The sequence below is a fragment of the Oncorhynchus gorbuscha genome, linkage group LG04 (assembly GCF_021184085.1).
Source record: "Oncorhynchus gorbuscha isolate QuinsamMale2020 ecotype Even-year linkage group LG04, OgorEven_v1.0, whole genome shotgun sequence".
Classification (NCBI taxonomy): domain Eukaryota; kingdom Metazoa; phylum Chordata; class Actinopteri; order Salmoniformes; family Salmonidae; genus Oncorhynchus; species Oncorhynchus gorbuscha.
In genome coordinates this window covers 76,165,029-76,178,521 of record NC_060176.1, presented here as the reverse complement: position 1 = coordinate 76,178,521, position 13,493 = coordinate 76,165,029, and the positions used below count along the sequence as shown (strand labels likewise).

Below are 13,493 nucleotides of genomic sequence, written 5' to 3'. Positions count from 1 at the left end.
GAACAGAGTAGACTAGAACACAACAGAATAGAACAGAGTAGACTAGAACAGAACACAACAGAATAGAACAGAGTAGACTAGAACAGAACACAACAGAATAGAACAGAGTAGACTAGAACAGAACACAACAGAATAGAACAGAGTAGACTAGAACAGAACACAACAGAATAGAACAGAGTAGACTAGAACAGAACACAACAGAATAGAACAGAGTAGACTAGAACAGAACACAACAGAATAGAACAGAGTAGACTAGAACACAACACAACAGAATAGAACAGAGTAGACTAGAACACAACAGAATAGAACAGAGTAGACTAGAACACAACACAACAGAATAGAACAGAGTAGACTAGAACACAACACAACAGAATAGAACAGAATAGACTAGAACAGAACACAACAGAATAGAACAGAGTAGACTAGAACACAACACAACAGAATAGAACAGAGTAGACTAGAACACATCAGAATAGAACAGAGTAGACTAGAACAGAACACAACAGAATAGAACAGAGTAGACTAGAACAGAACACAACAGAATAGAACAGAGTAGACTAGAACAGAACACAACAGAATAGAACAGAGTAGACTAGAACAGAACACAACAGAATAGAACAGAGTAGACTAGAACACATCAGAATAGAACAGAGTAGACTAGAACAGAACACAACAGAATAGAACAGAGTAGACTAGAACACAACAGAATAGAACAGAGTAGACTAGAACACAACACAACAGAATAGAACAGAGTAGACTAGAACACAACAGAATAGAACAGAGTAGACTAGAACAGAACACAACAGAATAGAACAGAGTAGACTAGAACACAACACAACAGAATAGAACAGAATAGACTAGAACAGAACACAACAGAATAGAACAGAGTAGACTAGAACACAACAGAATAGAACAGAGTAGACTAGAACAGAACACAACAGAATAGAACAGAGTAGACTAGAACACAACAGAATAGAACAGAGTAGACTAGAACAGAACACAACAGAATAGAACAGAGTAGACTAGAACAGAACACAACAGAATAGAACAGAGTAGACTAGAACAGAACACAACAGAATAGAGCAGAGTAGACTAGAACACAACACAACAGAATAGAACAGAGTAGACTAGAACACAACACAACAGAATAGAACAGAGTAGACTAGAACACAACACAACAGAATAGAACAGAATAGACTAGAACAGAACACAACAGAATAGAACGGAGTAGACTAGAACACAACACAACAGAATAGAACAGAGTAGACTAGAACAGAACACAACAGAATAGAACAGAGTAGACTAGAACACAACAGAATAGAACAGAGTAGACTAGAACACAACAGAATAGAACAGAGTAGACTAGAACACAACACAACAGAATAGAACAGAGTAGACTAGAACACAACAGAATAGAACAGAGTAGACTAGAACACAACACAACAGAATAGAACAGAGTAGACTAGAACAGAACACATCAGAATAGAACAGAGTAGACTAGAACAGAACACAACAGAATAGAACAGAGTAGACTAGAACACAACAGAATAGAACAGAGTAGACTAGAACACAACACAACAGAATAGAACAGAGTAGACTAGAACACAACAGAATAGAACAGAGTAGACTAGAACAGAACACAACAGAATAGAACAGAGTAGACTAGAACACAACACAACAGAATAGAACAGAATAGACTAGAACAGAACACAACAGAATAGAACAGAGTAGACTAGAACACAACAGAATAGAACAGAGTAGACTAGAACAGAACACAACAGAATAGAACAGAGTAGACTAGAACACAACAGAATAGAACAGAGTAGACTAGAACAGAACACAACAGAATAGAACAGAGTAGACTAGAACAGAACACAACAGAATAGAACAGAGTAGACTAGAACAGAACACAACAGAATAGAGCAGAGTAGACTAGAACACAACACAACAGAATAGAACAGAGTAGACTAGAACAGAACACAACAGAATAGAACAGAGTAGACTAGAACACAACAGAATAGAACAGAGTAGACTAGAACAGAACACAACAGAATAGAACAGAGTAGACTAGAACAGAACACAACAGAATAGAACAGAATAGACTAGAACAGAACAGAATAGAACAGAGTAGACTAGAACACAACAGAATAGAACAGAGTAGACTAGAACACAACAGAATAGAACAGAGTAGACTAGAACACAACAGAATAGAACAGAGTAGACTAGAACAGAACACAACAGAATAGAACAGAGTAGACTAGAACAGAACACAACAGAATAGAACAGAGTAGACTAGAACACAACAGAATAGAACAGAGTAGACTAGAACAGAACACAACGGAATAGAACAGAGTAGACTAGAACAGAACACAACAGAATAGAGCAGAGTAGACTAGAACACAACACAACAGAATAGAACAGAGTAGACTAGAACAGAACACAACAGAATAGAACAGAGTAGACTAGAACACAACAGAATAGAACAGAGTAGACTAGAACAGAACACAACAGAATAGAACAGAGTAGACTAGAACAGAACACAACAGAATAGAACAGAATAGACTAGATAAGAAACAGAATAGAACAGAGTAGACTAGAACACAACAGAATAGAACAGAGTAGACTAGAACACAACAGAATAGAACAGAGTAGACTAGAACACAACAGAATAGAACAGAGTAGACTAGAACAGAACACAACAGAATAGAACAGAGTAGACTAGAACAGAACACAACAGAATAGAACAGAGTAGACTAGAACACAACAGAATAGAACAGAGTAGACTAGAACAGAACACAACAGAATAGAACAGAGTAGACTAGAACAGAACACAACAGAATAGAACAGAGTAGACTAGAACAGAACACAACAGAATAGAACAGAGTAGACTAGAACACAACAGAATAGAACAGAGTAGACTAGAACAGAACACAACAGAATAGAACAGAGTAGACTAGAACAGAACACAACAGAATAGAACAGAATAGACTAGAACAGAACAGAATAGAACAGAGTAGACTAGAACACAACAGAATAGAACAGAGTAGACTAGAACAGAACACAACAGAATAGAACAGAGTAGACTAGAACAGAACACAACAGAATAGAACAGAATAGACTAGAACAGAACAGAATAGAACAGAGTAGACTAGAACACAACAGAATAGAACAGAGTAGACTAGAACACAACAGAATAGAACAGAGTAGACTAGAACACAACAGAATAGAACAGAGTAGACTAGAACAGAACACAACAGAATAGAACAGAGTAGACTAGAACAGAACACAACAGAATAGAACAGAATAGACTAGAACAGAACAGAATAGAACAGAGTAGACTAGAACACAACAGAATAGAACAGAGTAGACTAGAACACAACAGAATAGAACAGAGTAGACTAGAACAGAACACAACAGAATAGAACAGAATAGACTAGAACAGAACACAACAGAATAGAACAGAGTAGACTAGAACAGAACACAACAGAATAGAACAGAATAGACTAGAACAGAACACAACAGAATAGAACAGAGTAGACTAGAACAGAACACAACAGAATAGAACAGAATAGACTAGAACAGAACACAACAGAATAGAACAGAATAGACTAGAACACAACAGAATAGAACAGAGTAGACTAGAACACAACAGAATAGAACAGAGTAGACTAGAACAGAACACAACAGAATAGAACAGAGTAGACTAGAACAGAACACAACAGAATAGAACAGAGTAGACTAGAACAGAACACATCAGAATAAAACAGAGTAGACTAGAACAGAACACAACAGAATAGAACAGAGTAGACTAGAACAGAACACAACAGAATAGAACAGAGTAGACTAGAACACAACAGAATAGAACAGAGTAGACTAGAACAGAACACAACATAATAGAACAGAGTAGACTAGAACACAACAGAATAGAACAGAGTAGACTAGAACAGAACAGAACAGAGTAGACTAGAACACAACAGAATAGAACAGAGTAGACTAGAACAGAACAGAATAGAACAGAATAGACTAGAACAGAACACAACAGAATAGAACAGAGTAGACTAGAACAGAACAGAATAGAACAGAATAGACTAGAACAGAACACAACAGAATAGAACAGAGTAGACTAGAACAGAACAGAATAGAACAGAATAGACTAGAACAGAACACAACAGAATAGAACAGAGTAGACTAGAACACAACAGAATAGAACAGAATAGACTAGAACAGAACACAACAGAATAGAACAGAGTAGACTAGAACACAACAGAATAGAACAGAATAGACTAGAACAGAACACAACAGAATAGAACAGAGTAGACTAGAACAGAACACAACAGAATAGAACAGAGTAGACTAGAACACAACACAACAGAATAGAACAGAGTAGACTAGAACACAACAGAATAGAACAGAATAGACTAGAACACAACACAACAGAATAGAACAGAGTAGACTAGAACAGAACACAACAGAATAGAACAGAGTAGACTAGAACAGAACACAACAGAATAGAACAGAGTAGACTAGAACACAACACAACAGAATAGAACAGAGTAGACTAGAACACAACAGAATAGAACAGAGTAGACTAGAACAGAACAGAATAGAACAGAGTAGACTAGAACAGAACAGAATAGAACAGAGTAGACTAGAACAGAACACAACAGAATAGAACAGAGTAGACTAGAACACAACAGAATAGAACAGAGTAGACTAGAACAGAACACAACAGAATAGAACAGAGTAGACTAGAACAGAACACAACAGAATAGAACAGAGTAGACTAGAACAGAACACATCAGAATAAAACAGAGTAGACTAGAACAGAACACAACAGAATAGAACAGAGTAGACTAGAACAGAACACAACAGAATAGAACAGAGTAGACTAGAACACAACAGAATAGAACAGAGTAGACTAGAACAGAACACAACAGAATAGAACAGAGTAGACTAGAACACAACAGAATAGAACAGAGTAGACTAGAACAGAACAGAACAGAGTAGACTAGAACACAACAGAATAGAACAGAGTAGACTAGAACAGAACAGAATAGAACAGAATAGACTAGAACAGAACACAACAGAATAGAACAGAGTAGACTAGAACAGAACAGAATAGAACAGAATAGACTAGAACAGAACACAACAGAATAGAACAGAGTAGACTAGAACACAACAGAATAGAACAGAATAGACTAGAACAGAACACAACAGAATAGAACAGAGTAGACTAGAACACAACAGAATAGAACAGAATAGACTAGAACACAACAGAATAGAACAGAGTAGACTAGAACAGAACACAACAGAATAGAACAGAGTAGACTAGAACACAACACAACAGAATAGAACAGAGTAGACTAGAACACAACAGAATAGAACAGAATAGACTAGAACAGAACACAACAGAATAGAACAGAGTAGACTAGAACACAACACAACAGAATAGAACAGAGTAGACTAGAACACAACAGAATAGAACAGAATAGACTAGAACACAACAGAATAGAACAGAGTAGACTAGAACACAACAGAATAGAACAGAGTAGACTAGAACACAACACAACAGAATAGAACAGAGTAGACTAGAAACAGAACACAACAGAATAGAACAGAGTAGACTAGAACAGAACACAACAGAATAGAACAGAGTAGACTAGAACACAACACAACAGAATAGAACAGAGTAGACTAGAACACAACAGAATAGAACAGAATAGACTAGAACAGAACACAACAGAATAGAACAGAGTAGACTAGAACACAACACAACAGAATAGAACAGAGTAGACTAGAACACAACAGAATAGAACAGAATAGACTAGAACACAACAGAATAGAACAGAGTAGACTAGAACACAACAGAATAGAACAGAATAGACTAGAACAGAACACAACAGAATAGAACAGAGTAGACTAGAACAGAACACAACAGAATAGAACAGAGTAGACTAGAACAGAACACAACAGAATAGAACAGAGTAGACTAGAACACAACACAACAGAATAGAACAGAATAGACTAGAACACAACACAACAGAATAGAACAGAGTAGACTAGAACAGAACACAACAGAATAGAACAGAGTAGACTAGAACAGAACACAACAGAATAGAACAGAGTAGACTAGAACACAACACAACAGAATAGAACAGAGTAGACTAGAACACAACAGAATAGAACAGAGTAGACTAGAACAGAACAGAATAGAACAGAGTAGACTAGAACAGAACAGAATAGAACAGAGTAGACTAGAACAGAACACAACAGAATAGAACAGAGTAGACTAGAACACAACAGAATAGAACAGAGTAGACTAGAACAGAACACAACAGAATAGAACAGAGTAGACTAGAACAGAACACAACAGAATAGAACAGAGTAGACTAGAACAGAACACATCAGAATAAAACAGAGTAGACTAGAACAGAACACAACAGAATAGAACAGAGTAGACTAGAACAGAACACAACAGAATAGAACAGAGTAGACTAGAACACAACAGAATAGAACAGAGTAGACTAGAACAGAACACAACAGAATAGAACAGAGTAGACTAGAACACAACAGAATAGAACAGAGTAGACTAGAACAGAACAGAACAGAGTAGACTAGAACACAACAGAATAGAACAGAGTAGACTAGAACAGAACAGAATAGAACAGAATAGACTAGAACAGAACACAACAGAATAGAACAGAGTAGACTAGAACAGAACAGAATAGAACAGAATAGACTAGAACAGAACACAACAGAATAGAACAGAGTAGACTAGAACACAACAGAATAGAACAGAATAGACTAGAACAGAACACAACAGAATAGAACAGAGTAGACTAGAACACAACAGAATAGAACAGAATAGACTAGAACACAACAGAATAGAACAGAGTAGACTAGAACAGAACACAACAGAATAGAACAGAGTAGACTAGAACACAACACAACAGAATAGAACAGAGTAGACTAGAACACAACAGAATAGAACAGAATAGACTAGAACAGAACACAACAGAATAGAACAGAGTAGACTAGAACACAACACAACAGAATAGAACAGAGTAGACTAGAACACAACAGAATAGAACAGAATAGACTAGAACACAACAGAATAGAACAGAGTAGACTAGAACACAACAGAATAGAACAGAGTAGACTAGAACACAACACAACAGAATAGAACAGAGTAGACTAGAACACAACAGAATAGAACAGAGTAGACTAGAACAGAACACAACAGAATAGAACAGAGTAGACTAGAACACAACACAACAGAATAGAACAGAGTAGACTAGAACACAACAGAATAGAACAGAATAGACTAGAACAGAACACAACAGAATAGAACAGAGTAGACTAGAACACAACACAACAGAATAGAACAGAGTAGACTAGAACACAACAGAATAGAACAGAATAGACTAGAACACAACAGAATAGAACAGAGTAGACTAGAACACAACAGAATAGAACAGAATAGACTAGAACAGAACACAACAGAATAGAACAGAGTAGACTAGAACAGAACACAACAGAATAGAACAGAGTAGACTAGAACAGAACACAACAGAATAGAACAGAGTAGACTAGAACACAACACAACAGAATAGAACAGAATAGACTAGAACACAACACAACAGAATAGAACAGAGTAGACTAGAACAGAACACAACAGAATAGAACAGAGTAGACTAGAACAGAACACAACAGAATAGAACAGAGTAGACTAGAACACAACACAACAGAATAGAACAGAGTAGACTAGAACACAACAGAATAGAACAGAGTAGACTAGAACAGAATAGAACAGAGTAGACTAGAACAGAACAGAATAGAACAGAGTAGACTAGAACAGAACACAACAGAATAGAACAGAGTAGACTAGAACACAACAGAATAGAACAGAGTAGACTAGAACAGAACACAACAGAATAGAACAGAGTAGACTAGAACAGAACACAACAGAATAGAACAGAGTAGACTAGAACAGAACACACAGAATAAAACAGAGTAGACTAGAACAGAACACAACAGAATAGAACAGAGTAGACTAGAACAGAACACAACAGAATAGAACAGAGTAGACTAGAACACAACAGAATAGAACAGAGTAGACTAGAACAGAACACAACATAATAGAACAGAGTAGACTAGAACACAACAGAATAGAACAGAGTAGACTAGAACAGAACAGAACAGAGTAGACTAGAACACAACAGAATAGAACAGAGTAGACTAGAACAGAACAGAATAGAACAGAATAGACTAGAACAGAACACAACAGAATAGAACAGAGTAGACTAGAACAGAACAGAATAGAACAGAATAGACTAGAACAGAACACAACAGAATAGAACAGAGTAGACTAGAACACAACAGAATAGAACAGAATAGACTAGAACAGAACACAACAGAATAGAACAGAGTAGACTAGAACACAACAGAATAGAACAGAATAGACTAGAACACAACAGAATAGAACAGAGTAGACTAGAACAGAACACAACAGAATAGAACAGAGTAGACTAGAACACAACACAACAGAATAGAACAGAGTAGACTAGAACACAACAGAATAGAACAGAATAGACTAGAACAGAACACAACAGAATAGAACAGAGTAGACTAGAACACAACACAACAGAATAGAACAGAGTAGACTAGAACACAACAGAATAGAACAGAATAGACTAGAACACAACAGAATAGAACAGAGTAGACTAGAACACAACAGAATAGAACAGAGTAGACTAGAACACAACACAACAGAATAGAACAGAGTAGACTAGAACACAACAGAATAGAACAGAGTAGACTAGAACAGAACACAACAGAATAGAACAGAGTAGACTAGAACACAACACAACAGAATAGAACAGAGTAGACTAGAACACAACAGAATAGAACAGAATAGACTAGAACAGAACACAACAGAATAGAACAGAGTAGACTAGAACACAACACAACAGAATAGAACAGAGTAGACTAGAACACAACAGAATAGAACAGAATAGACTAGAACACAACAGAATAGAACAGAGTAGACTAGAACACAACAGAATAGAACAGAATAGACTAGAACAGAACACAACAGAATAGAACAGAGTAGACTAGAACACAACAGAATAGAACAGAGTAGACTAGAACAGAACACAACAGAATAGAACAGAGTAGACTAGAACACAACACAACAGAATAGAACAGAGTAGACTAGAACAGAACACAACAGAATAGAACAGAGTAGACTAGAACACAACACAACAGAATAGAACAGAGTAGACTAGAACAGAACACAACAGAATAGAACAGAGTAGACTAGAACACAACACAACAGAATAGAACAGAGTAGACTAGAACAGAACACAACAGAATAGAACAGAGTAGACTAGAACACAACACAACAGAATAGAACAGAGTAGACTAGAACACAACACAACAGAATAGAACAGAGTAGAACACAACAGAATAGAACAGTAGACTAGAACAACAGAATAGAACAGAGTAGACTAGAACACAACAGAATAGAACAGAATAGACTAGAACAGAACACAACAGAATAGAACAGAGTAGACTAGAACAGAACACAACAGAATAGAACACAACACAACAGAATAGAACAGAGTAGACTAGAACACAACAGAATAGAACAGAGTAGACTAGAACACAACAGAATAGAACAGAGTAGACTAGAACAGAACACAACAGAATAGAACAGAGTAGACTAGAACACAACAGAATAGAACAGAGTAGACTAGAACAGAACACAACAGAATAGAACAGAGTAGACTAGAACACAACACAACAGAATAGAGCAGAGTAGACTAGAACAGAACACAACAGAATAGAACAGAGTAGACTAGAACAGAACACAACAGAATAGAACAGAGTAGACTAGAACACAACACAACAGAATAGAACAGAGTAGACTAGAACACAACAGAATAGAACAGAGTAGACTAGAACAGAACACAACAGAATAGAACAGAGTAGACTAGAACACAACACAACAGAATAGAGCAGAGTAGACTAGAACAGAACACAACAGAATAGAACAGAGTAGACTAGAACAGAACACAACAGAATAGAACAGAGTAGACTAGAACACAACACAACAGAATAGAGCAGAGTAGACTAGAACAGAACACAACAGAATAGAACAGAGTAGACTAGAACAGAACACAACAGAATAGAACAGAGTAGACTAGAACACAACACAACAGAATAGAACAGAGTAGACTAGAACACATCAGAATAGAACAGAGTAGACTAGAACACAACACAACAGAATAGAACAGAGTAGACTAGAACAGAACACAACACAACAGAATAGAACAGAGTAGACTAGAACACAACAGAATAGAACAGAGTAGACTAGAACAGAACAGAATAGAACAGAGTAGACTAGAACAGAACAGAATAGAACAGAGTAGACTAGAACAGAACACAACAGAATAGAACAGAGTAGACTAGAACACAACAGAATAGAACAGAGTAGACTAGAACAGAACACAACAGAATAGAACAGAGTAGACTAGAACAGAACACAACAGAATAGAACAGAGTAGACTAGAACAGAACACAACAGAATAGAACAGAATAGACTAGAACAGAACACAACAGAATAGAACAGAGTAGACTAGAACAGAACACAACAGAATAGAACAGAGTAGACTAGAACAGAACACAACAGAATAGAACAGAGTAGACTAGAACAGAACACAACAGAATAGAACAGAGTAGACTAGAACACAACAGAATAGAGCAGAGTAGACTAGAACACAACAGAATAGAACAGAGTAGACTAGAACACAACAGAATAGAACAGAGTAGACTAGAACAGAACACAACAGAATAGAACAGATTAGACTAGAACACAACACAACAGAATAGAACAGAGTAGACTAGAACACAACACAACAGAATAGAACAGAGTAGACTAGAACAGAACACAACAGAATAGAACAGAGTAGACTAGAACAGAACACAACAGAATAGAACAGAGTAGACTAGAACACAACACAACAGAATAGAACAGAGTAGACTAGAACAGAACACAACAGAATAGAACAGAATAGACTAGAACACAACACAACAGAATAGAACAGAGTAGACTAGAACACAACAGAACAGAACAGAGTAGACTAGAACAGAACACAACAGAATAGAACAGAGTAGACTAGAACAGAACAGAATAGAACAGAGTAGACTAGAACACAACACAACAGAATAGAACAGAGTAGACTAGAACAGAACACAACAGAATAGAACAGAGTAGACTAGAACAGAACACAACAGAATAGAACAGAGTAGACTAGAACAGAACAGAATAGAACAGAATAGACTAGAACAGAACAGAATAGAACAGAGTAGACTAGAACACAACACAACAGAATAGAACAGAGTAGACTAGAACAGAACACAACAGAATAGAACAGAGTAGACTAGAACAGAACAGAATAGAACAGAGTAGACTAGAACACAACACAACAGAATAGAACAGAGTAGACTAGAACAGAACACAACAGAATAGAACAGAGTAGACTAGAACACAACACAACAGAATAGAACAGAGTAGACTAGAACAGAACACAACAGAATAGAACAGAGTAGACTAGAACACAACAGAATAGAACAGAGTAGACTAGAACAGAACACAACAGAATAGAACAGAGTAGACTAGAACACAACAGAATAGAACAGAGTAGACTAGAACACAACAGAATAGAACAGAGTAGACTAGAACACAACAGAATAGAACAGAGTAGACTAGAACACAACAGAATAGAACAGAGTAGACTAGAACAGAACACAACAGAATAGAACAGAATAGACTAGAACAGAACAGAATAGAATAGAGTAGACTAGAACAGAACACAACAGAATAGAACAGAATAGACTAGAACACAACAGAATAGAATAGAGTAGACTAGAACACAACAGAATAGAGCAGAGTAGACTAGAACAGAACACAACAGAATAGAACAGAATAGACTAGAACAGAACAGAATAGAATAGAGTAGACTAGAACAGAACACAACAGAATAGAACAGAGTAGACTAGAACAGAACACAACAGAATAGAACAGAGTAGACTAGAACACAACAGAATAGAACAGAGTAGACTAGAACACAACAGAATAGAACAGAGTAGACTAGAACACAACAGAATAGAACAGAGTAGACTAGAACACAACAGAATAGAACAGAGTAGACTAGAACAGAACACAACAGAATAGAACAGAATAGACTAGAACAGAACAGAATAGAATAGAGTAGACTAGAACAGAACACAACAGAATAGAACAGAATAGACTAGAACACAACAGAATAGAACAGAGTAGACTAGAACACAACAGAATAGAACAGAGTAGACTAGAACACAACAGAATAGAGCAGAGTAGACTAGAACACAACAGAATAGAACAGAGTAGACTAGGACACAACAGAATAGAACAGAGTAGACTAGGACACAACAGAACAGAATAGACTAGGACAAAACACAACAGTATGCATGTCCATACCAGTGCAGAGGGAGGTGCAGGCCAGCTTCTGGGTTGCCTGTCCATCACAGGGGGCTCCTCCGTTGAGCGGGGCGGGATTGGTACAGCTGCGGGTACGCTTTTGGTAACCGCGGCCACAGCGACTGTTACACACTGACCACTCTGTCCATGTCGACCAGCCGCCGTTCACTATGGTAACAGAGAAGGGAGAGAATAAACGTCTACGCACGCACAAAAAAGTTTGAATCTCCTATTATATTTGAATCTCGGTCCGATTTTTAAAAAAATTGTTTTTTACATTTTTTTTTTAAATGGTTGAAGTGTGATCAGAGGGATATGTCAGTACAGGCAGGGCTAAAAGTACATTTCTGTTCTTCCCGGCACGGGACCTTCTACAGTGGGGTCCAAAATGATTCACACCCTTGATAAATATGTAATAATGACTGTATAAAATAAATAAATAAAATACTGAGCTACATTGTATCCTCAAAAATATAGGGAAAGTATTATTTTATATTGCTCAGAGAAAGAGATTTTGTTGAACAAGTAATATTTTAGTCAAAGGTAAGGGTCAAAAGTATTGACACCCCTAAAGATACTTGGAAATAAAGTAGACAAAAGTGGAGTATTTGTTCCCATATTCCTAACAAACTGCAAATGCATCCAACAAATGTGTAGAGTCACCAGCTTAATGTAGGTAGTCCTTAATGTAGGTAGTCCTTAATGTAGGTAGTCCTTAATGTAGGTAGTCCTTAATGTAGGTAGTCCTTAATGTAGGTAGTCCTTAATGTAGGTAGTCCTTAATGTAGGTAGTCCTTAATGTAGGTAGTCCTTAATGTAGGTAGTCCTTAATGTAGGTAGTCCTTAATGTAGGTAGTCCTTAATGTAGGTAGTCCTTAATGTAGGTAGTCCTTAATGTAGGTAGTCCTTAATGTAGGTAGTCCTTAATGTAGGTAGTCCTTAATGTAGGTAGTCCTTAATGTAGGTAGTC

The 13,493-nt window shown here is 36.8% G+C and overlaps 1 protein-coding gene across 2 annotated transcripts in view; it reads right to left on the bottom strand.

The window, feature by feature from the left end:
- Positions 1-13,493, bottom strand: part of unc5ca (unc-5 netrin receptor Ca) — a 359,680-nt gene that overhangs the window by 105,009 nt on the left and 241,178 nt on the right. For both annotated transcript variants that reach the window (XM_046348101.1, XM_046348102.1), the window contains exon 6: positions 12,524-12,691. In XM_046348101.1, the coding sequence (XP_046204057.1) occupies positions 12,524-12,691 (168 nt within the window). The remainder of the gene's footprint in view (positions 1-12,523; positions 12,692-13,493) is intronic.